The 24525-nt window shown below is 48.0% G+C and overlaps 1 protein-coding gene across 4 annotated transcripts in view; it reads right to left on the reverse strand.

Annotated features, from left to right (window-relative positions):
- CECR2 (CECR2 histone acetyl-lysine reader) overlaps nucleotides 1–10609 on the reverse strand; it is a 203971-nt gene extending 193362 nt beyond the window's left edge. For 2 of the 4 annotated variants that reach the window (XM_073007088.1, XM_073007089.1), the window contains exon 1: nucleotides 10154–10409. In XM_073007088.1, coding sequence (XP_072863189.1) covers nucleotides 10154–10279 — 126 coding nt within the window. In that variant the 5' untranslated portion in view covers nucleotides 10280–10409. Of the gene's footprint in view, nucleotides 1–10153 lie in introns of all 4 variants that reach the window. The other 2 variants (XM_073007087.1, XM_073007090.1) reach the window with 2 other exon arrangements.
- Between the last annotated feature and the right edge of the window lie 13916 nt (nucleotides 10610–24525).

Consider the following 24525-nt stretch of genomic DNA (forward strand, 5'->3'; position numbering starts at 1 on the left):
TTATTTGTCACGACTGGGGGTGCTATTGGCACCTACAGCGTAGAGGCCAACAAGACTGCTAAATATCTTAAAACGAGGGCCAGGCGCGGTGGCTCTCGCCTGTAATCCCAGCACTTTGGGAGGCCAAGGCAGGCGGATCACGAGGTCAGGAGATTGAGACCATTCTGGCTAACACAGTGAAACCTCGTCTATACTAAAACTACAAAAAATTATCCAGGCATGGTGGCGGGCGCCTATAATCCCAGCTACTTGGGAGGCTGAGGGAGGAGAATCACTTGAACCTGGGAGGCGGATATCGCAGTGAGCCGAAGATTGTGCCACTGCACTCCAGCCTGGGAAACAGAGAGCGCCTCTGCCTCAAAAAAACAAAAACAAACAAAACGCATATAACGCCCTTCATATAACAGCTTCCCACAACAGATTTTCAGCCCAAACTATCAATAGTGCTGAGACTGAAAAACTCAGAGGATTAAAGGAACAATCTTGAGCTCACTCTTACTTTCCAATCATTCCTTTCTCAATCCTAAGAGCTGCTGAAAAATGACTGTCCCCAAGTTTCCCAATATAAATTGACTAATATTTGTTAGAGGCTAATGTAAAGATATAATAAAAACATCCAAGGAATAGCATCCAATGAAATATACAAATACAGAGGAAGGGTAGCAGCCATCTGTAAAAGTGTAATAGCAAATGAAAGGTAAACCACAAGCCAGAAGCTTTAAGTGGATCTTATTCAGACTTCTAGGTATTGATGACATGATACATAAGAAACAGACTAAGTGAAAGGGAGCCAAGGGCAGTGGGATGTGCCTGGAGTCCCAGCTACTGGGGAGGCTGAGGCAGGAGGATCATTTGAGCTCAGGAGTTCATATTCGGCCTGGCCAACATAGTGAGATACCACCTTTAAAAAAAAAAAAAAAAAAAAAAAAAGAAGGCCGGGCGCGGTGGCTCAAGCCTGTAATCCCAGCACTTTGGGAGGCCGAGACGGGCGGATCACGAGGTCAGGAGTTCGAGACCATCCTGGCTAACACGGTGAAACCCCGTCTCTACTAAAAAATACAAAAAGCTAGCCGGGCGAGGTGGCGGGCGCCTGTAGTCCCGGCTACTCGGGAGGCTGAGGCAGGAGAATGGCGTAAAAACCCGGGAGGCGGAGCTTGCAGTGAGCTGAGATCCGGCCACTGCACTCCAGCCTGGGCGATACAGCGAGACTCCGTCTCAAAAAAAAAAAAAAAAAAAAAAAACAAAAAAAAAAAGAAAGAAAGAAAAAGAAAGAAAGAAAGAAAGAAAGCAAGAAAGAAAGAAAGAAAGAAGAATCACATAATTCAAGGCCTTCAGCCTCCAGAATTCCTCAAAATCTCAAAGCACAAAAGCTTAGGTCAGTTTAAGGACACTAGAGATAGTGAAAATGTCAATCTTCAAGTCTCAAAAGCTACTTTCAAAGTAGCTTATTTGCAGACAAGATGCCAGAGAAAGAGAAACCAAAAATTCCTATAATTTGGAAACACACCATGTATGGATTTGCAGTTTTCACTTGGCACATAATTAATTTGTAAGACATGGATCCTACCCTTGACCCTAACTGGTGAGTCAGCAATTTGCTGGATTAGTTAAGAGTGCTACGCATGCTGAGAAACATTTCTAGAATCACAGAACTTTAGACATAGGAACACCCAGGAATGAGAGTCTACAGATGGGGCACCTGAAACCCACAGTCATCTGCCTAAGAACACAACTTAATGACAGGTGGGCCCATAATCCAGCTTTCTGATCGTTGCCTTTTGAAAATGTATTTAGGGGCTGGGCGCAGTGGCTCATGCTTGTAGTCCCAGCACTTTGGAAGGCCGAGGCAGGCAGATCACGAGGTCAGGAGTTCGAGACCAGCCTGGCCAACATGGCAAAACTCCGTCTCTACTTAAAATACAAAAAATAGACGAGCGTGGTGGCACATGTCTGAAATCCCAGCTAGTCAGGAAGCTGAGGCAGGAGAATCACTTGAACCTGGAAGGTGGAGGTTGCAGTGAGCCGAGATCACACCACTGCACTCCAGCCTGAGCGACAAAGCAAAACTCGGTCTCAAAAAAAAAAACAAAGAAAATATGTTTAGTCACATCAACTAGAGAGAAGACCATGTACTTACAAGCTCACCTTTGGTTCTGTCCACACACCACATTTTTACCTAAACCACCTGTGCACTGCAGTTTTCCACACTCTGCCAAGCACACCGCATTCTGAGCCCCAGCACACCAAGGAATCCCACACTGAGCTCCCCTTGCCCTGATCAAAGGGGCAGATGATCGGTAGGACTGAACGCTGCCAAGGTGTATTTTAGGCTTTCCTAACTGTGTTCCAGAAAATTAAGCAACTTAACTTCCGTTGCAAAGCGAGCCGTGTGCTAACGCAGGCCGCCCTTCAGAGATGAGAAGGGGTTGCCCCTTCTAAACTGCAGAAGATCCCAACTGCCTTTGCAGCTTCACATGGTAGGCACACACACCAAAGCAGCAAGCCTTTCCTTTCAAAGCGTAGGTATAAATAGAAAGCGGACCTGGTATTCACTTTTACAGAGTTACATGATGATAGCACATTCTCCCCTTTCAGGATCTCAGCCTGCGTAGATCTGTCCTTCTGTAATTCACATCCCGTTCTTGGGCTTTCCTCCTTGGAGAGGGTGCAGATTCTGAATCTTTAGAAGGCCTTTTATCCTCTAGTATCTTACATCAAATAGAATAGTGTGACAAAGGACTTTTTTTTTTTTTTTTTTTTGAGACGGAGTCTCGCTCTCACTCTTTTGCCCAGGCTGGAGTGCAATGGCGCAATCTCAGCTCACTGCAACCTCCGTCTCCAAGCAATTCTCCTGCCTCAACCTCCTGAGTAGCTGAGATTACAGGTGCGCACCACCACACACGGCTAATGTATTTTTAGTAGAGACAGGGTTTCATCATGTTGGTCAGGCTGCTCTCAAACTCCTGACCTCATGATCCGCCGGCCTCGGCCTCCCAAAGCGCTGGGATTACAGGTGTGAGCCACTGCGCCCGGCGAGAAAGGACTATTTTAAATCACTCATCTCCTCAGGAAGGCCCTAATCACCCTGTTTTAAATAGCAACAACCTACACCTCAACGTGGCCCTGTGCAAGCCTCCACCCCGCTCTACTTGGGGCCTTCTGATATTATATACGTTGTCTGTCTCACTGCACTAAAAAGCAAGCAGGTATTTTTCTATTACGTTCACAACCATAACAGCACCTAGTACGTTGCCTAATGTAGTAGATGCTTAATAAACATTTGCTGGCCGGGAGCAGTGGCTCATGCCTGTAATCCTAGCACTTTGGAAGGTCAAGGCGGGTAGATCACCTGAGATCGGGAGTTCGAGGCCAGCCTGACCAACATCGAGAAACCCCGTTTCTACTAAAAACACAAAAATTAGCCAGGCGTGGTGGTGTATGCCTGTAATCCCAGCTACTTGGGAGGCTGAAGCGGGAGAATCGCTTGAACCCAGGAGACAGAGGTTGAGGTGAGTCAAGATCACGCCATTGCACTCCAGCCTGGGCAACAAGAGCGAAACTCGGTCTCAAAAAATAATAATAATAAATAAATAAAATTAACATTTGCTTAAGGCTGGGCGCGGTGGCTCATGCCTATAATGCCAGCACTTTGGGAGGCCGAGGCGGGTGGATCACCTGAGGTCAGGAGTTCGAGACCAGCCTGGCCAACATGGTGAAACCTCTTCTCTATTGAAAATACAAAAATTAGAGCCAGGCATGGTGGCTCACACCTGTAATCCCAGCACTTTGGGAGGCTGAGGGGGGTGGATCACCTGAGGTCAAGAGTTCAAGACCAGCCTGACCAACATAGTGAAACCCCGTCTCTACTAAAAATACAAAAAATTAGCCAGCCATGTTGGTAGGCACCTGTAATCCCAGCTACTAGGGAGGCTGAGGCAGGAGAATCACTTGAACCTGGGAGGCGGAGGTTGCAGTGAGCCGAGATCACACCATTGTACTCCAGCCTAGGCAACAAGAGTGAAACTCTGTCTCAAAAAAAGAAAAGAAAAGACAAAAATCAGTCGAGGGTGGTGGTATGTGCCTGTAATCCCAGCTATTTGGGAAGCTGAAGCAGGGGAATCCCTGAAGGAGGTGGAGGTTGCAGCGAGCCGAGATCACATCACTGCACTCTAGCCTGGGCGATAGAGTGAGACTCTGTCTCAAAAAATACATATATATAGACTTGCTGAAATAAATGAATACTTGAATTTGTCCCTTTGCACTTAGTTCAGAAGTTTAAAAAAAAAAGCCCCTTTGTACCCACATTATTAAGAGCCAAAGAACTCTAGACGTGCACTGTGGAATCTGGCCCCTCATTTTATAGACAACAAGAACTGAAAAAGAAGCAGTGCAATGTGGTAGAAACAGGCAGAATTTGGCCTCAAAGAACCTGAGATCCAGGTGAGAGTCCCTGTGCAAGCATTAGCCTCTCTAAACTTTCAACTTCCACGTGTGTAAAATGAGAAGACCCCTACCTCACTGTGAGGGTTAAGGCCAGCTAAGAAGAAAATGGGATGACATTTTGAAAATGTACAAAGTACTATGCGGTGTAATTCATCATCACGTTATTTTGACTTCCCCAAAATCAGTCAGTTACAGTGGCACAATCAGAATACAAGTTTCCTAACTCCTAGTGCAGCACATCTTGTGTCACGAAAGTAGGCTTCTGAACCCCTAACTAGGGCCAACTTACTCTTTCATCTAGTTCAGGGCTTCTTAACCTCGTATGGGTTGGGGGCTGCTTCCAGAATCTGATGACAGCAATAGGCCCTTCTCCTCCAGCAAAGTGCACACGTGTACACCAACACAAAGTCTACCCTGGCGCCAGGTTTAGGACCCACTATTATGATGGATGTACTTGTAAGTTTCTCCTAGCTATTTCTATCACTTAATGTTTAACAATCCACGTGTTCGGCACTTGATTAAGGGGCTGGATTCTTTTTTTTTTTTTTGGGGGGACGGAGTCTCGCTCTGTCCCCCAGGCTGGAGTGCAGTGGCGCGATCTCGGCTCACTGCAAGCTCCGCCTCCCGGGTTCACACCATTCTCCTGCCTCAGCCTCCAGAGTAGCTGGGACTACAGTAGGCGCCTGCCACCGCGCCCGGCTAATTTTTTGTATTTTTAGTACAGATGGGGTTTCACCGTGGTCTCGATCTCCTGACCTTGTGATCCGCCCACCTCGGCCTCCCAAAGTGGTGGGATTACAAGCGTGAGTCGGCCGAGGCTGGATTCGTCAAGGAAGCACCAAGGGTGGAACTCAAGAATGTGAATATTGCCCCCAGATCGCATGCTGAATAGGTAATGGCTCTTAACCACGTACAAACACAACCAGGAAGGAGCCACAAGGAAGGCAAAGGAGTAAGCACTCGAAGGCAGGACGCTCAGGAAAAAAGGTAGACAGGACAGATTATTTTGATCATGCTGCTACTATACGAACTATTCAAATAATTCTACATAACCATCTTCAAACGGCCACCTATAGACACCAATGCAGCCCCACATTCATCATGATTACTGAGAATCATTCTGTCCTCCCTTACCTTAGTCAAGTGAGACACTATATTTACTGTACAGGGCACTTGGCTAGGTGGAAAACAGTAGGAAATCTTGGAGAGGTCAATTAGCCTTTCTTCTTTTCTTCAATCAGGACAAAACTTAGCCAACCTAAGCCACTAGAATGTTAAACAATTAGAAAATACTTCATTTAACTCAAGTGGTATAAAACTGCTGGTTCTGAAATATTAACAGATAATCTTCTGAGGCAAAGGAGGCCAGGTAAGAGCTTCTTTGGTAAATCTCCAAGTTCCATGTTAAGCACAAAGTAGGGGCTCAACTATTGAATTCACTGTTATTCATCTACTGTGTTCCAGCTATACCTCAATCTCATCGGAAAAGTAAAAACATCTAACCTACAGCACAATTACACTGTGGGCATATTCAGGAATTTCTAAGTATGTTAACAGTGAATCACTTTTATCCCGGAGTGGAAGGATACAATATTAACACTTAACAACGTTTATCCCTGATTGGTGACTATGGGTGGTTTTAACTTTTATCTATATTTTATGATAATTTTCACGTTTATATAATTTTTTGCAGTATTTTTACAACTGGGAATTTTGAACTGAGATAACACATCACTATTACATACTTGACAGGTTTCTTGTCTAAAACTAAGAATCAAGTATGTTGACTCTTATAAAGTAATTCTGTGTATTCAAGGTTGATTAATAGAGTAAAACTTTTTTTTATAATACAAAAGTTAGCTGGGTGTGCTGGCACGCGACTGTCATCCCAGCTACTCCGGAGGATGACGCGGGAGAATCACCTGAACCGGTGAAGTGGAGGTTGCAGTGAGCCAAGATGGCACCATTGCACTCCAGCCTGTGCGACAGAATGAGACTCCGTTTCAAAAAAAAAAAAAAAATTTATTTAATACACACAAAAATAAAAATATCCACGTTTTGGGGACAGTTTTCTAAATGGAAGATCTTAATCTCTTGGAGAAGTGGGACATGAATCCTGCCAGCCCTTCACCTATCTTAGAGATTGCTTCACTTTAGATAAATGGAAACCAAGTCCTTGAGGACTCTGCTTCCTAAATTTTCTATAAATCCATGAGCTCAGCCTGGTGGTCAAGGGTAAAATGAGATCTTTCCCACAGCTGAAAACTGGTTTCCTGAAATAACTGATATACTACTTCTACTACTTGCTATTATTCACCATTTTTACCTTTTAAAGTTGCAGAAAATTAAGACTGTAGAGCCTTTCCACATGGCCTAACAGGTATGGTTCAGCATTTGAATTATTTTTTTATTTTTTAATTAATTAATATATTTATTTGGAGACGGAGTCTCGCCCTGTCACCCAGGCTGGAGGGCAATGGCATGATCTCGGCTCACTGCCACCTCTGCCTATCGGGTTCAAGCGATCATCCTGCCTCAGCCTACAGATGTAGCTGGGATTACAGGAGCGAGTGACCAGCCCGGCTAATTTTTTGTATTTTTAATAGAAACGGGGTTTCACCATGTTAGCCAATCTGGTCTCCAACTCCTGAGCTCAGGTGATCCGCCCACCTCGGCCTCCCAAAAGGCTGGGATTACAGGCGTGAGTCATGGCACACAGCTTTTTTATTTTTATAAGGGTCTTCCACTGCATCATAAAGTCTAAGCAAGGGATTGTTTCTCAAACTGTCAGGTCAATAAACTATTAGATTAAAATAAAATTACCTTAGAAAAATAAAAATAATTTATGTATACTTAAGAGAATCAAAATCGGCAGTATTTCCAGTAAGTTCTGCACTGTCAACGGGTCAAATGTGTTAGAAGTCCAGAAATAATATATATATGCATTTTTTTTTTTTGAGATGGAGTTTCACTCTTGTTGTCCAGGCTGGAGTGCAATGGCATGATCTCGGCTCACTGCAACCTCCACCTCCTGGGTTCAAGCCATTCTCCTGCCTCAGCCTCCCAAGTAGCTGGGATTACAGGCACTCACCACCACACTCAGGTAATTTTGTATTTTTAGTAGAGACAGGACTTCACCATGTTGCTCAAGCTGGTCTCGAACTCCTGACCTCAAGTGATTCGCCCTCCTCAGCCTCCTGAAGTGCTGGGATTACAGGGGTGAGCCACTGCGCCGAGAAAATACATTCTTAAATCTTAATTTTTTAATCTGACATATAATCATTCCCAATAAAATTCTAACTTTTGATAACTACTAAAAACCTTAAGTTAAAATTTCCATTGGCCATATCAAAACATACCTAACATGAGATGGATTAGACAAGAACTGCAGGCAAGAAAAGTCACTTTGACTTTGTTATCCATTGAGTGAACATCTCCAAATACAAGAGAGTGTGGACAGTTCTTTAAACCTGCACGTATGAAGCCAAATACTCATTTCTGTTGCATGTATTTCAAACAGCATGTATTTTAGCCCAAGAAAAGTGCCATTTCCAAGAAACGCTGGAGTCATATCAAATAGCCTTGATTACTCGCCATGTAAACTACAGTGATTTTCCATTTGTTATACATATAAATTTGATCTTTTTAATCAGTTTACATTTCCTTTAGGAATTAAACCAGCTAATTCTCGGAAACCACAAGTTTATTCCTTATAACAGAAGGCAAGTTATTTACAGGTTACTCTAAATATGCTGTGAGTACTTAAGGCAAAATGCGTTACCTCTAGTTTTCCATCAACAAAATGGGAATACATGGTTTTGAGACATGAAGTTTTTCCAACAGTATTTTTAGGATGGGTCTTTAAACTCTGAACTCGTAATCCCAGCACCACCTCAACTTTACTATCTTGCAAGAAAGAACAGGGGCTAGGTGCAAGTTTACCCGCACCCAAGATGGCCCTGTCACAGGCGGCACCTCCCACCACAGCCACCATTTTGACTGCAGGATATAATTAAACTACTCACGATTTTGTACCAATGGAAAGAAAACACAGGACATCACAGTAACAGAAACATCCCTTGACCTTTAGGATTCCCAACTCTTTAGCTTCCGTGGCTCTGTTTCTCTTCTTTAGTCAACATAAACAGTTGTCTCAGGAAAATTTTCATTAATAAAATTATGCTTGCCACATTCACGTTCAAACTTTAAAAACAAACGCTGTGGTGCCGCGTGAAATGCCCAAGTTATGACCTCTTCCTAAAAAGTAGAGAAGCCCACATTTCCTCACATTGTTTTTATCAGCTTAAGGAACTAAGAATCGCCAAAAGCCAGTGAGTGGCCCTAGATTATCTGTCTACATTCCTCTTCATTCTCCCATCCCCAACCCTTTTGATCTTTTTATTTTCCCGATTTCATTAACTGTGATGAGAGCAAGTTCCCACACTTCATTCATAGAAGAAGCAACTGATATTTCAGCAAACACGACTGAATCTAAAAATAAAGGTGAGGCAAAGAGCTCTGGAATAAACGAGTTAAAATCAACCCGAAAATGGCACCAAGTAAGATCCGTGGGGCTGGGGAAGGAACAACAACGACCTGCTCTTCCAAAAGAGTGGCTCTAATTTTGATGACTGCGTCGGCGAACCCATCTGCAGAACAGAAAACAAAAATTGACTAACGCAGTTGCCATTCACCTTTGTCCAAAGGCAAAAGGTGAAAAGTCACGACACATATTGCCATAGAAGAGAAGGCAATTCAACCTGCCAACCAATCGACTATTTCTCAGCTCCTTCCAAAAACACAAATAAAAATAGGAGAAAGGGGGCTGTCGCTGGACTGGCCGCTGCCTGGCCGCCGTGTGCGCTGCGCTCCGCACGCTCCCGCCACCCGCCGCGCTCCAGGACCCTCGGGTTTTGGCCCAGTTATCACAAAGCCCCGGGCTGGAAAACACCTCCGGCCTGGCCAGAATGGCCAGCCCGTCCTCCGCGCTCGCCCGGGGGGATAATGGTGGCGAGATCAACTCCAAGGGCTCCCGAGCCCTGGGATAAAGAGGCTGGATATTACGGGAGGACGAGCGCTGTGGAAGAATAACGGAGTCCCAAACTTTCCTTCCGCAGCTCCGGAGCCCCGCGCCCAGGCCTGGTCCCCACCGGCCCGAAGTTGGCCGGAGCGCCTCCCGGGAGTTTCGGGCCTCCGAGAGCCCCCGCCACGCGCCCGCCCGCCAGAGCGGGGCTAGCCCTCCCCACCGGCCGCGGCCGCCTCCCGCCTGGGTCCGAGTTAATCCCGCGCGAGCCCCCCCCCGCGCCTGGCCCCGCCGGAGCAGCTGGCTCGCGCCTCAATGGCACCGGGCGGCGAGCGCGCGCAGCAGCCCTCGCGCCCACACTCAGCCCCACCGGAGAACTCCCGGGAGGGCCGCCGGGTCCCGCTCCCGCTCGCGCTCCCACAAAAGCACGGGCCCGCCCCGCCCTCGCGGCGCCTGCTCCTCTGCCCCAGGAGCCAGAGTCCCCGGCCTGACGTCCCTCCGCACCCAGGGCAGAGCCTGGCGGCCCCCGCCTGCCCTTCTGCCCTTTGGCGCCCTCCTCCTGGCCCCGGACTCCGGGCCGAAGTCCCTCGGGCCCCGGCCCCTCTGAGCGACGGCCTGGGACGCCCCGCGCGGGGCAGGGGAAGCAGGGGGCGCAGCGCGCCGCCTCCCGCCCGCGCGGTCACTCACCTCGATCTCGAAGTCGGGCAGGCGGAACGCGGTGCGAAAGAGCGAGCAGAAGTGCGCGATGGCCGGGACCTCCCACCAGGAGCGGAGCTCGCCCAGTCCGGCCGCGCCGCCCTCCTCCGGGCACATCTCCCCGCCGCGGCACAGGCGGCGGCCCCTCGCTGCCCGCGCTCTGCCCGCCGACCTGGGACTCCCGCCGCTGCAGCGCCGCAGCCTCCGCGCGGTCCTCAGCGGGGGCGGCGGGGCGCTCCTCCCGCTGCTGCCGCCGCTCGGCGAGTGCAGGAGCCGAGGGCGGGCGCCGGGCGGGGGGCGGCGGCGCGGGGGCCCGAGCTACAGAGGCGGCTGCGGCTGCGGCTGCCCGCGGGGTCCGCGCGCTCGCCCCATCCCGCGGCTGCGGCTGCGGCGGCGGCCGCCCCCAGTCCCCTACAATATAATCGAGTCCCCGCCGGGGAAACAGATGGGGCTGGGGGCGGAGGGGCCGGACGCGGGGCCTGGGGGAGGGGCCGCCCACGAGGAGGGGGCGGGGCTGCCCGCGCCACAACAACAACCCCCGCCCCCGCCCCACCCCCGCCCGGACAGCTGCACCGCCAGGGAGGGGGAGGGGCGGGGCGCGCGACCCCAGGCTCAGGACCGCGGGACCTAGGGGGCGCGGGCCGCCCCCCGAGAACTCTCACGCGGCGCCCTCCGCCCTCCAGGGCTTTGGAACTGGGAAGTTGAAGCACTTTCCCGAGGGAGGACGGCCAGGCGGTCTCCCACCCCCACTTGGCCTGAGTGGTCGCGTCCTTTTAAAGGGCCCGCGGGGTGGTGCTTTCGGTCGGGCTCCATACAGAAACGTGCACGTGTGGGAGTTCAGTTATTATTGATGCCGAGGGCAGAGCCGGAGCAGGAGCGGGATGTCCACCCCAGAAATATGAGGCCTAGAGAAGTGAAGTGCTTTCCACCTGTTTCTTAACGCTTTTATTCCAGCCGAGAACGGCGCGCAAGGAGCTCTGAAGTGGCTCTTTTCTCCGAGAGAAGGCGGCGGTGGGGCTGATTGAGCTGGAACGTAGTAGGATGGAGGCCGGAGAGCGGCGGGAAGGGTGGGGTAGGGGGAGGCACCAATCAGCAGCCGAGCGGGAAGAGCGATCCCCTACCCCAGGGAATGGACACGTGTGACCGCCCCGGAGAAGACGGGCTCGGAGCCCTGCCACGGCCCGGCCGCCGAAGAGCTGCCTGGAAGAGTGCGCACAATGTGCTTGGAAGGCGGGGGGATGGGGCAGAGGAGACCGGGAAGCCGGGGAGTGTGCTGGGAGGGGAGGAGGCCCGCACGCCCCGGCGGAGGGATTGAGTGTGCTCCCAGCGAAGGGTGTTGAGGTGTGCGCGCTTTGGAAATGGTAACTGCAGTAGCGCGTTGGAATACTGCTAAATCCTAAGAAAAAAAAATCAACCCAGAACAGGCTAGAAGTTTGGAAAAACTCCATTGAATGCTCAGATATTTGTGTTGGTCGTTGCACTTGCATCCTGCTGGTCTCAGAGGGCCGCCTCTGAGTTCGGTGGCCCACCTCTCAAATAGAAAACACTGCTCCTGGTGCGTCCCCCAAATTAATCAACTATTTATTGAGTGACAGGCACACTCACAAAGTGTACGAGGGTTAAACTCAAAGATCCTCTTCTACCTTTAAGCAGTGTACAATCTGGAGATAATTTATATGATAGATTTTGGAATGGGCTGTCTCGATAAGTACCCCTCCACTCTCCCTCACTTTATTATGATAATAACCTGTTGTATTTTTTAAGGCAGCATTCAAAAACATTTTTAAAATGGTTAAAGTGTATTCACGTGTATCTTTTGTGAATTTACTAATCTCAGAATACATCATCTTCTAACAGGGGTCTCTCCTCCGCCCCCCACCACCCTCCTGGCACAGAAAAAAAAAAAAAAAAAAAGTTCTGCTCTTTCATTCCCTGGAACTATTTGATGATTTCAAGTGCATCCTCAAATTCTACCATGCGTTTTATTTAATGTTTGGCAAAAATGAGCTCACATGGACTGCTCCCTAAAAGCCAAGCCTACGTTTGTGTGTGTTGGTGAAGCACAGCTACCCTGTGGGTATTGCATTAGCAGGGGAGATGGGAGAGGGACACAGGCCACCCCGGAATCGTCACGTAACCTGAACGAGGTGCTTTCTGAACTTGCTTCTCCGTCTTTATTTCCTCACAGTTTGACTTTGCACACCTTTTCCTCTGTGTGTGTGTGTGTGTGTGTGTGGGTGTGTGTGTGTTGGCCAGATGCGGTGGCTTAAGCCTGTAATCCCAGCACTTTGGTAGGCCGAGACGGGTGAATCACCTTAGGTCAGGAGTTCCAGACCGGCCTGGCCAACATTGTGAAACCTTGTCTCTACTAAAAATACATAAAATTAGCTGGGCGTGGTGGCAGGCGCCTGTAGTCCCAGCTACTCGGGAGGCTGAGGCAGGAGAATCGCTTGAATTTATGAGGCAGAGGTTGCAATGAGCCGGGATCGCGCCATTGCACTCCAGCCTGAGCAGTAGGAGTAAGACTCCGTCTCAAAAAATAAAAATTAAAAAAAAAAAAGTGTTACTGCGTTTCCCTGCCTTTATCTTTTGTCATCGTTTAAGCTTCTTCTCTGGCCTCAGTTATCACCACTAGCCAGCCTAGTAATATTAGTGCGTAGGACATTAATAACACCAGGAAGCAGAGGGATGAGATGATTTGGCTACCCTTTAGTACCGTAGTGTGTTTAATGTCGTTTACAAATACCACCCCAGCCCCAATTTAAAATCTGAGCCATTGTCTTCCTGCCTCCTCCGCCCACTGCCAAGCCCTGGAAATCAACAAGGCTGTCCGGGAACCGCACGCGCCCCCTGGTGCTGCTCAGAGATCCGCCCTGTCTCTCAGGGCTCCTCCTCCCTTCTGTTGCCCTTTTCTTCTGAGGGTCTCCTCTGTTCTGTGGCCCAGCACGCCAACTTTAGACCCATTTCCTCCCACCATTCTCTAAATCTGGCTGTCTCTACAGTTTTTTCCCTAGTTCCTCCACCTACCCTGCTACTCTGGCCTCAACTACCCTCTGGAACGGATGCTGGCCCCAGGAGCTGAGGGGTCTCAAGTGGCTTGGAATGAACCGTAAATCTGAATCTTGAGTTCCCTGAGTTTGGGCTCCAACCGGAGCTTTTCTATTTGGACTTCCTTTGGCCCTGTTAGGATTGATACCCTGAATCTTTGACCCTGTTTGAACATCTGTGCCACCCCTCGCCTTGGACTTAACTGCCTCAGATCTATTTTCTGGACTAACTTCCAGCCTAACCTCCTAGAATCTAGATTAATGACCCCCTGCCAATAGGCTGGCCAATCACCCTTCTTCTCTTCTCCCTTGGATTCGGAGTGCTATTGTACTTCTCCAGCCTGGCTCCTTCTTTCACCCTCGAAACACTAGTTGTATCATCTTCCTTAAAAATACACTGCTTGCCAGGGCAGTAGGTCACACCTGCAATCCCAGCACTTCGGGAGGCCGAGGCGGGCAGATCACGAGGTCAAGAGATCGAGCCCATCCTGGCCAACATGGTGAAACCCCGTCTCTACTAAAAATACAAAAAATTAGCTAGGCGTGTTGGCATGTGCCTGTAGTCCTAGCTGCTGGGAGGCTGAGGCAGGACGATTGCTTGAACCAGGGAGGCAGAGGTTGCAGTGAGCGTAGATCCTGCCATTGCACTCCAGCCTGGTGACACAGTGAGACTCCGTCTCAAAAAAAAAAGAAAAAAGAAAAGTAAAAAGAAAAAACACAGCTCCGATTTTCTTTCCCCTTCTCATTCGTGCTGTTTTCTGTTTGTGAGCCAGTGCCATTAACTTCAGATAGTATTGAAAGCAGCAAGAAGTAATTCTTTCATATTCTCCATGACCCTGAGTTCCATAATCCTCTTTTAATCAAATGTTTTCTATTTAAAAACCCCACAATAATTAGTTTGGTTTTGCTGTTTTGCTTATTCATTAATATTGCAAAAATATTTATGTTTCCCATTGCAAAATGTAAAGTAATGTTAGCTATTTTGGGATTTATATAGGCTCCTGGAGGATAATCTAGGAAATGAACCACCCTTTTATTTTTTTAGATATGGGTTCTCCCTTTGTTGTCCAGGCTGCAGTGGAGTGATGCAGTCATAGCTCACTGCCACCTTACTGAGCAATCCTCTTGCCTCAGCCTCCCAGATAGCTGGCACTACAGGCCAGGCTAACCACATTTTGTTTTTTTTTTTTCCCGAGACAGTCTTGCTCTGTCACCCAGGCTGGAGTGCAGTGGTGCCATCTCGGCTCACTGCAAGCTCCGCCTGCCACGTTCACGCCATTCTCCTGCCTCAGCCTCCAGAGTAGCTGAGACTACAGGCACCCGCCATCACGCCTGGCTAATTTTTTTTGTACTTTTAGTAGAGACGGAGTTTCACCATGTTAACTAGGCTGGTCTTGATCTCCTGACCTCGTGATCCGTCCACCTCAGCCTCCCAAAGTGCTGGGATTACAGGCGTGAGCCACCGTGCCTGACTTGACCACCTTTTTATGACATTGTTTCTTTGGGAAATACACTGTTACTTCCAAAGGATTAATTTAAAAATATGTGCTCTGATTTATTATTTCTGAACCTTGGAAGAGATGAACAGAGGGAAGTGTGGTTTCTTCATAACCATCATTAACCAGGACAAATCTTTTTTTTTTTTCTTTTTTTTTGAGGCAGAGTTTCCCTCTTGTTGCCAAGGCTAGAGTGCAGTGGCACGATCTTGGCTCACTGCAACCTCCGCCTACTGGGTTCAAGCAATTCTCCTGCCTCAGCCTCCTGAGTAGCTAGGTTTACAGGCATGCACCACCATGCCTGGCTAATTTTGTATTTTTAGTAGAGACAGGGTTTCTTCATGTTGGTCAGGCTGGTCTCGAACTCCCAACCTCAGGTGATCCACCCACCTCGCTCTCCCAAAGTGCTGGAATTACAGGCATGAACCACTGTGCCTGGCCAAGTATCCAATAACTGTTCAGCCAGTTTTCTCTCTTTGGGATCATGCTACTTCACTCCTCTTATTTTTTTTTTTTGTTTATTTGTTTTGTTTTGTTTTTTGTTTTTTGAGACGGAGTCTCCCTCTATTGCCCAGGCTGGAGTGCAGTGGCGTGATCTTGGCTCACTGCAACCTCTGCCTCCTGGGTTCAAGCGATTCTCCTGTCTCAGCCTCCCAAGTAGCCAGGACTACAGGTGCCCGCCACCACACCTGGCTAATTTTTGTATTTTTAGTAGAGATGGGTTTTCACCATATTGGCCAGGCTGATCTGGAACTCCTGACCTTGTGATCCACCCACCCTGGGCTCCCAAAGTGTTGGGATTACAGCACTTTGTAATCCCAAAGTGAGCAGGGGTTGCAAGGCGTAAAACACTGTGCCCGGCCTCTCTCTTCTGTTTAAACTGCCCTTTCTCTACCTTTGTGTGCCAACTTGACCTGGATACTTCTTGTTTCAGTGCCAGAATCAAAGTAGACCAGGAGAGTGTAGTATAAACATTATGTTAGCACTTTAGTCAACTGTGTATAACTAAGCCCAAGTACGGCACAAATTCTTGACACCCCTTCGTGAACAGCTCAGCTTTTCTCATTAAAGAGCTGCATTCCATAACTCCCTATTCCCAAAGAGGGCTATACACCAAGCTAATTTAAAATTTTTAGAAATTAGGTTGGGCATAGTGGTTCACACCTGTAATCTCAACATTTTGAGAGGCTGCAGTGGGTGAATCACTTGAACCCAGGAGTTCAAAAGACCAGTCTGAGCAACATGGCAAAACCTCATCTCTTCAAAAAATACAAAACTTAGCCAGGCATGTTGGTACACACTGTAGTCCCAATTACTCCAGAGGCTGAGGTGGGAGGATTGCTTGAACCCAAGAGGTGAAGATGGGAGGGAGCTGAGATCATGCTACTGCACTCCAGCCTGAGCAAGACCCTGCCTCAAAAATAAATAGGCCAGTGTGGTGGCTCACGCCTGTAATTCCAGCATTTTGGGAGGCCAAGGCAGGCAGATCACCTGAGGTCAGGAGTTCAGCCTGGCCAACATAGTGAAACCCTGTCTCTGCTTAAAATGCAAAAATTGGCCTGGCACGGTGACTCAAGCCTGTAATTCCACCACTTTGGGAGGCTGAGGCAGGCAGATCACAAGGTCAGGAGATCGAGACCAGCCTGGCCAATATGGTGAAACTCTGTGTCTACTAAAACCACAAAAAAATTAGCTGGGCATGGTGGCGGGCACCTGTAGTCCCAGCTACTCGGGAGGCTGAGGCAGAAGAATCACTTGAACCCTGGAGGCAGAGGTCGCAGTGAGCTAAGATGGTGCCACTGCACTCTAGCCTAGGCAACAGAGCAAGACTCTGTTTCAAAAAAAAAAAAAAAAGGTTCTCACTGACGGAAGAACTGCCAAAATTTGGTTTCAACCTGCCTTTCCAGCCTTATCTGCCATCCCACCAGTGACTCCTTCCTCCTGTCAAACGGGTTCACTCACTGGCTGGATCTCCTGGCCACCTCCCTTCTATCACGCCCTGTCAATTGCCTGGAAAGACTACAGCTCAGCCTCTCTGATCATGACTCATTCAAAACTCACTTCGTTTTTAAGCTTCCCTAAAATACTTGAGTTTGGGGGTATCTTGCCAGGTCCTCTTTCACAAGAAATTACCATTTGTATGATTCACTTATCAAGCACTTCCTTCTTTCCAATATTTAGTTTGAGGGTTACTTATATCTTTTTTTTTTTTTTTGAGATGGAGTCTCGCTCTATTGCCCAGGCTGGAGTGCAGTGGCGCCATCTTGGCTCACTGCAACCTCCGCCTCCTGGGTTCAAGTGATTCTCGTGCCTCGGCCTCCCGAGTAGCTGGGATTAACAGGCACATGCCACCGTGTCTGGTTATTTTTGTATTTTTAGTAGAGACGGAGTTTTACCATGTTGGCCTGGCTGGTCTTGAACTCCTGGCCTCAGGTGATTCGCCCGCCTCAGCCTCCCAAGGTGCTGGGATTACAGGCGTGAGCCTTTGCGCCCGGCCTTAAATCTTTTACTATAATTGGAGTGGGTCTTTTCTTCTCAACCTGACTAGGCTTTTAGGGAGGATCATCCCTAATATACACCAATTAAATGATTGATGTGATTGTATAGTGATAATGTAAGTAATGGCATGAAAGCATAAGGAATTCAGACCTCCTTTAAATGCCTGATTGGATCTGACTTTCCTGAATTCCTTTAGCTGCCTTTACTCTTTCTGCCTTGTGGGACCCACTCATTCACTGCCACAGCCTTGTAGGTCACACCTTTCTCAATGCACATCTTTAGCTTAGCTTCTCTCTGAGTCCCGAGTCATTTTAGCAGATACAACTTGGATGCTTCCCCATCACCTTAAACTCGACATGTTAAAAGGAAGAATAAATGGCTGGGTGCAGCGGCTCACACCTGTAATCCCAGCACTTCGGGAGGCCGAGGTGGGTGCATTGCTTGAGCCCAGGAGTTTGAGACCAGCCCGGCCAACATGGCAAACCACATCTCTACAAAATATACAAAAATTAGCCAGGGGTGGCCGGACACAGTGTCTCACGCCTATAATCCCAGCACTTTGGGAGGCCAAGGTAGGCAGATCACCTGAAGTCAGGAGTTCGAGACTAGCCTGATCAACATGGTGAAACCTCATCTACACTAAAAATACAAAATTAGCTGGGCGTGGTGGCACATGCCTATAATTCCAGCTACTTGGCAGGCTGAGGCAGGAGAATTGCTTGAACCTGGGAGGCGGAGGTTGCGGTGAGCCGATATCATGCTATTGCTCTCCAGCCTGGACAACAAGAGTGAAACTCGTGTCTCAATAAATAAATAAATAAATAAATAAATAAATAAAATTAGCCAGGGGTAGTGGCATGTGCCTGTAATCCCAGCGATTCTGGAGGCTGAGGTAGGAGGATCGCTTGAGCCTGGGATATTGAGGCTGCAGTGAGCTGAGATCACGCCACTGCACTCCAGCCTGCGCGACAGTGAGACCTTGATACGCAGCTTTCAGCAGATAAATTTTACAATACTAGGTAAGGTACAGTAGATGGCAGAGAAATTAGAGGAAAGAAAAACAATTCAGAAATTACTAAATAGGCTGGGTACGGTGGCCCATGCCTGTAATCCCAGCACTATGGGAGACTGAGGTGAGTGGATCACTTGAGGCCAGGAGTTCCAGACCAGCCTGGTCAACATGGCGAAACCCCCTCTCTACTAAAAACACACACACACACAAAATTAGCTGGGTGTGGTGGCGGGTGCCTGTAGTCCCAGCTACTTGGGAGGCTGAGGCAGAAGAACGGCATGAACCCGGGAGGCAGAGTTTGCAGTGAGCTGAGATCACGCCACTGCACTCCAGCCTGGGTGACAGAGCGAGACTCTGTCTCAAAAAAAAAAAAAAAGGAATTCACCATGGATGGGACGTGGCGGCTCACTCCTATAATCCCAGCACTCTGGGAGGCTGAGGCAGGTGGATCCCTTGAGTCCAGGAGTTCAAGACCAGCCTGGCCAATATGGAGATACCCAGTCTCTGCTAAAAATATGAAAATTAGCCAAGTGTGGTGCTGCATATCTGTAATCCCAGCTATGCAGGAGGCTGAGGTGGGAGGATCACCTGAGCCTAGGAGGTCAAGGCTACAGTGAGCTATGATTACCCTTCTGCACTCTAGCCTGGGGACAGAGCCAGACCCTGTCTTAAAAAAAAAAAAGAAAGAAAAAGAAAAAGAAAAAAAAAAAAGATGACTCCCACCTGTAATCCTAGCACATACTTTGGGAGGCTTAGGCAGGTAGATACCTTGGGCTCAGGAGTTAAAGACCAGCCTGGCCAACATGAGGAGGCCCCATCTAAAAAAAAAAAGAGAGAGAGAAAGAAAGAAAGAAAAACAAAAAGAAAAAAGAAAAGACCATTCACTGCAAATAGAGAATCTGTCAGAAATTATTTGGCTAATCACATTGTGCTCTGTATCAATGTCCTCCCATTTCCAGAAATTTCTATAAACATTTTTCCAGTTAATTACCTTTCCTAAAGCCCAGGTTGAAGTGGAAACATGCCTAACGTACTGTGGTTCTTCTTTCTACCTGGCCACAGCACTCTCAGCATTCCTTAGAACACACACTTTCATTACTGTGGATTTGTGGGGCTTGCAAACCTCAGTGTCCTTCCTTGGCGCTTTAGTGACAGCTGCAAGGCTGCCTGAGACCAAGGTTATGTGAGCAGCTCTCTTTCTCTTGGCTCTTAAGATTGGTAATTTGTTATTGCCGAGAAACCCAAGTGTCAAGCTTTAAAGCCTCCTGACCCTGGTTGAGAAAAAAGTCCAGCCCGGAGGCGGGAGGCTGCTGCTTTCTGGAGTATTGCTTCTGTGCTCCGGCTCAAGCCAGCCTACATCAGAGCTGGGGACTGTATCCTAATAAATATATTTTCATGGCCGGGTGTGGTGGCTCACGCCTGTAATCCCAGCACTTTCGGAGGGTGAGTACAGCAGATCACCTGAGGTCAGGAGTTTGAGACTAGCCTGACCAACACGGAGAAACCCTGTCTCTGCTAAAAATACAAAATTGGCCAGGCATGGTGGTGCATGCCTGTAATCTCAGCTACTCTGGTGGCTGAGGCAGGAGAATAGCTTGAACCCGGGAGGCAGAGGTTGTGGTGAGCCGAGATTGCACCATTGCACTCCAGCTTGGGGAACAAGAGTGAAACTCCATCTCAAAACAAAAACAAAACAAAAAAACAAGTATGTTCTCACACTACATGCAACCATGGAGAAAATGAGTACAAATGTTAGTTCACTCAGTACCCAGTGTGGGAATAAAATGGGGCTGAGGGCGTCCTTTCTACCATGGGCATCCACTTCGATTCAAGACCAAAGTCCTCACCAGATTTTATGTCCTGCTGTAGGGCTCTTGTTCAATTCTATTCTAAAAACTCTAAGAATCAGCTCTCTTGCTGCCCCTGGGTTGCTTAGCCCACGTTCATGCTGCTCTGTTCCAGAATTCCTCTTTGAATTCCTGGAGTGTCCAGCTCTGGCCTATCTCATTGTGGCATCTCCCCTTGTGCTTGACACCAGGTCAAACAGCTTTGTAGCATCTCAGTTCTCAGTGCCATTCAGAAGGTGGTGAATCTTAATGCGTTCTTCCCTTAATCTCTTTTCAAAGGGGCTACAATCCAAATTTCTCTAACTTTCTTCTTAATTATTTTAGCTCCTTGTGTCATTCCTTTGGCCTCCAACCATCCCTACTCAGTATAAAGGTCGCATTATTTTGGTTGACAAAGTGCCCAGGGTTGTACACATCTGGCCTCAAACTCTTTAGCTGGGCCTGAGTTATTTCTCCAGTTTGTTTCATTCAACATGGAAATATACATTTAGGTCGAAAATTCAGTCTCTGGCCTCCACGAGTTTTTAATGCAATTGGTAAAATAGTAAGATTGTCTGTGTAGTATAGACTATAAGTATACTACATAGTGTTAAAGTTATAAAGTGTTAGAAATAATCTAGTCAATTGCTCCTTTTAGAGGAGCTCAGAGAAGAAAATACTTAGTGTGAGCTAGAATGTTTGGAGAAGGCTTCATGAGGAAGATGGGGCTTGAATTAGTGAGAAACACAGTCAGCTATCTTTATCCAGGATTTGTAAACTTAAATAAGATTGTAAGCTGAGTGCAGTGGCTCATGCCTATGATCCCAGCACTTTGGGAGGCCGAGGCGGGTGGATCAGGAGGTCAGGAGTTCGAGACCACCCTGGCCAACATGGTGAAATCCTGTCTCTACTAAAAATACAAAAAATGGCTGGGCGTGGTGGTGGGTGCCTGTAATCCCAGCTACACAGGAGGCTGAGGCAGGAAAATTGTTTGAACCCGGGAGGCGGAGGTTGCAGTGAGCAAAGATTGCACCATTGCCCTCCAGCCTGGGTGACAGGGTGCGACTCCATTTCAAAATAAATAAATAAATAAATAAATATTAAAAAGATTGTATTAAATTCAAAAGCAATTAGTTTAGAAATAATTTTTAAACTTAAAGTGATATTTAGGCCGGGCACTGGCACTGTGGCTCACGCCTGTAATCCCAGAACTTTGGGAGGCTGAAGCGGGCAGATTACTTGAGGTCAGAAGTTTGAGACCAGCCTGGTCAATATGGTGAAACCCTATCTCTACTAAAAATACAAAAATTAAGGCCGGGCGCGGTGGCTCATGCCTGTAATCCCAGCACTTTAGGAGGCTGAGGCAGGAGGATCACGAGGTCAGGAATCGAAACCATCCTGGCTAACAAGGTAAAAGCCCATCTCTACTAAAAATACAACAACAACAACAAAAAATTAGCCAGGCGTGGTGGTGGACACCTGTAGTCCCAGCTACTCGGGAGGCTGAGGCAGAAAAATGGTGTGAACCCAGGAGGTGGAGCTTGCAGTGAGCCAAGATCATGCCACTGCACTCCAGCGTGGGTGACAGAGCAAGACTCTGTCTCAAAAAAAGAAAAAGAAAAAGATATAAAATTTAACTGGGCATGGTGGCAGGTACCTGTAATCCCAGCTACTTGGGAGGCTGAGGCAGGAGAATTGTTTGAACCCGGAAGGTGGAGGTTGTAGTGAGCCGAGACTGTGCCATTGCACTCCAGCCTGGGCAACAGAGCGAGCCTCCACCTCAGAAAAAAAATAATAATAATGAAGTGCTATGTAGTGGAGAAGGCAATATAGTGAAAAGGCAAGAGCAGCATTGTAGGATTCTTTTTTTTTTAATTTTTTTATTTTTATTTTTTGAGACGGAGTCTCGCTTTGTCGCCCAGGCTGGAGTGCAGTGGCCGGATCTCAGCTCACTGCAAGCTCCGCCTCCCGGGTTCACGCCATTCTCCTACCTCAGCCTCCCCAGTAGCTGGGACTACAGGCGCCCGCCACTGCGCCCGGCTAATTTTTTTCTATTTTTTAGTAGAGACGGGGTTTCACCATGGTCTCGATCTCCTGACCTTGTGATCCGCCCGCCTCGGCCTCCCAAAGTGCTGGGATTACAGGCGTGAGCCACCGCGCCCAGCCGCATTGTAGGATTCATTCAAAAGATCTGGCATTCTAGGCTCAGTGTGGTGGCTCATGCCTGTAATCCCAGCACTTTGGGAGACCAAGGTGAAAGGATCACTTGGGGTCAGGACTTCAAGACCAGCCTGTCCAACATGGCAAAACCCCGTCTCCACCAAAAGTACAAAAAAATTAACTGGGCGTGGTGGCAGGTGTCTGTAGTCCCAGTTACTCGGGAAGCTGAGGCATGAGAATCATTTGAACCTAGGAGGTGCAGGTTGCAGTGAACCAAGATCATGCCACAGCACTGCAGACTGAGCAACAGAGTGAGACTCAAAAAACAAACAAACGAAAAATCTGTGGGCCGGCACAGTGGCTCTCATCTGCAATCCCAACACTTTAGGAGGCCAAGATGGGAGGATCGCTTGAGGCCAGTAGCTCGAGACTAGCCTGGTCAACATGGCGAGACCCCAGAGACTCCCTCTCTATTCTTTACTTTTTTATTTTTTATTTTTATTTTTGGAGACCGTTTCACTCTTGTTGCCCAGGCTGGAGTGCAATGCGTGATCTTGGTTCACTGCAACCTCTGTCTCCTGGGTTCAAGTGATTCTCCTGCCTCAGCCTCCAGAGTAGCTGTAATTACAGGCATGCACCACCACGCTCGGCTAATGTTTGTATTATTAGTAGAGACGGGATTTCACCGTGTTGACCAGGCTGGTCTCAAACTCCTGACCTCAGGTGATCCACTCACCTTGACCTCCCAAAGTGCTGGGACTATAGGCATGAGCCACCGCGTCTGGCCTTTTTAAATTTTTTTTGAGATGGAGTCTCACTCTGTTGCCCAGGTTGGAGTGCAATGGCATGATTTCGGCTCACTGCATCCTCCGCCTCCCGGGTTCAAGGAATTCTCCTGCCTCAGCCTCCCGAACAGCTGGGATTACAGGCGCCTACCACACGCCCAGCTAATTTAGCTTATTTTCGTATTTTTAGTAGAGAATTACTTGAACCCAGGAGGCAGAGGTTGCAGTGAGAGGTGCCACTGCACTCCAACCTGGGCTTAGGGAGTGAGATTCTGTCTCCCTCTCAAAAAAAAAAAAAAAAAAAAAGAAGAACATGGAAATTAACTTCCCTTGCTTTTAACTTACGATGAAGAAATTTACGATGAAGACTAAACGATTATATAGCCTAAAGCTACCTGCACCAATTACAGTAAATACTATTTGTTTTATTTATTACAATACACAAAGTCTTAGTCTGTATAAGCTATACTCATTATTTTACTACAAGAAGAAAAAATTTGGTCAGGCGCGATGGCTCACACCTGTAATCTCAGCACTTTGGGAGACTGAGGGGGGCACATCACTTGAGGCCAGGAGTTTGAGACCAGCCTGGCCAAGACGGTAAAACCCTGTCTCTACTAAAAATACAAAAAATAGCCGGGCATAGTGGTGTGCACCTGTAATCCCAGCTACTTGGGAGGCTGAAGGAGGAGAATCATTGAACCCGGGAGGCAGAGGTTGCAGTGAGATCACACAACTGCACTCCAATGAGGGTGACAGAGTGAGACTCTGTATCAAAAAATAAAAAAAGAAGGAAAGAAAATATTTTTCCGGCCGGGTGCAGTGGCTCATGCCTGTAATCCCAGCACTTTGGGAGGCCGAGGCGGGCGGATCACAAAGTCAGGAGATCGAGACCACGGTGAAACCCCGTCTCTACTAAAAATACAAAAAATTAGCCAGGCGCGGTGGCGGGCGCCTGTAGTCCCAGCTACTCGGGAGGCTGTGGCAGGAGAATGGCAGGAACCCAGGAGGCAGAGCTTGCAGTGAGCTGAGATCGCGCCACTGCACTCTAGCCTGGGCGACAGAGCCAGACTCTGTCTCAAAAAAAAAAAAAAAAAAAGGAAAATATTTTTCCTTTTCCAATTTGATTTTCCCAATCATATATTTCCCCACATTTTGGGGAATAATAATATGAATAATAATTTTCATATCATTCCCTGGTAAATATTTACTAAGCAATTACTATGTTTTAAGCATTGCTGTAAGAGTTGAAGACCTAGAAATTCCTATGAACTTCAAACCTATTATGTGTATGCTTTCATTTTTTTTTTTTTTTTTTTTTTTTGAGACGGAGTCTTGCTCTGTCGCCCGGGCTGGAGTGCAGTGGCCAGATCTCAGCTCACTGCAAGCTCCGCCTCCCGGGTTTACGCCATTCTCCTGCCTCAGCCTCCCGAGTAGCGGGGACTACAGGCGCCCGCCACCTCGCCCGGCTAGTTTTTTGTGTTTTTAGTAGAGACGGGGTTTCACTGTGTTAGCCAGGATGGTCTCGATCTCCTGAC

This window comes from Chlorocebus sabaeus, chromosome 19 (assembly GCF_047675955.1).
Source record: "Chlorocebus sabaeus isolate Y175 chromosome 19, mChlSab1.0.hap1, whole genome shotgun sequence".
Classification (NCBI taxonomy): Eukaryota; Metazoa; Chordata; class Mammalia; order Primates; family Cercopithecidae; genus Chlorocebus; species Chlorocebus sabaeus.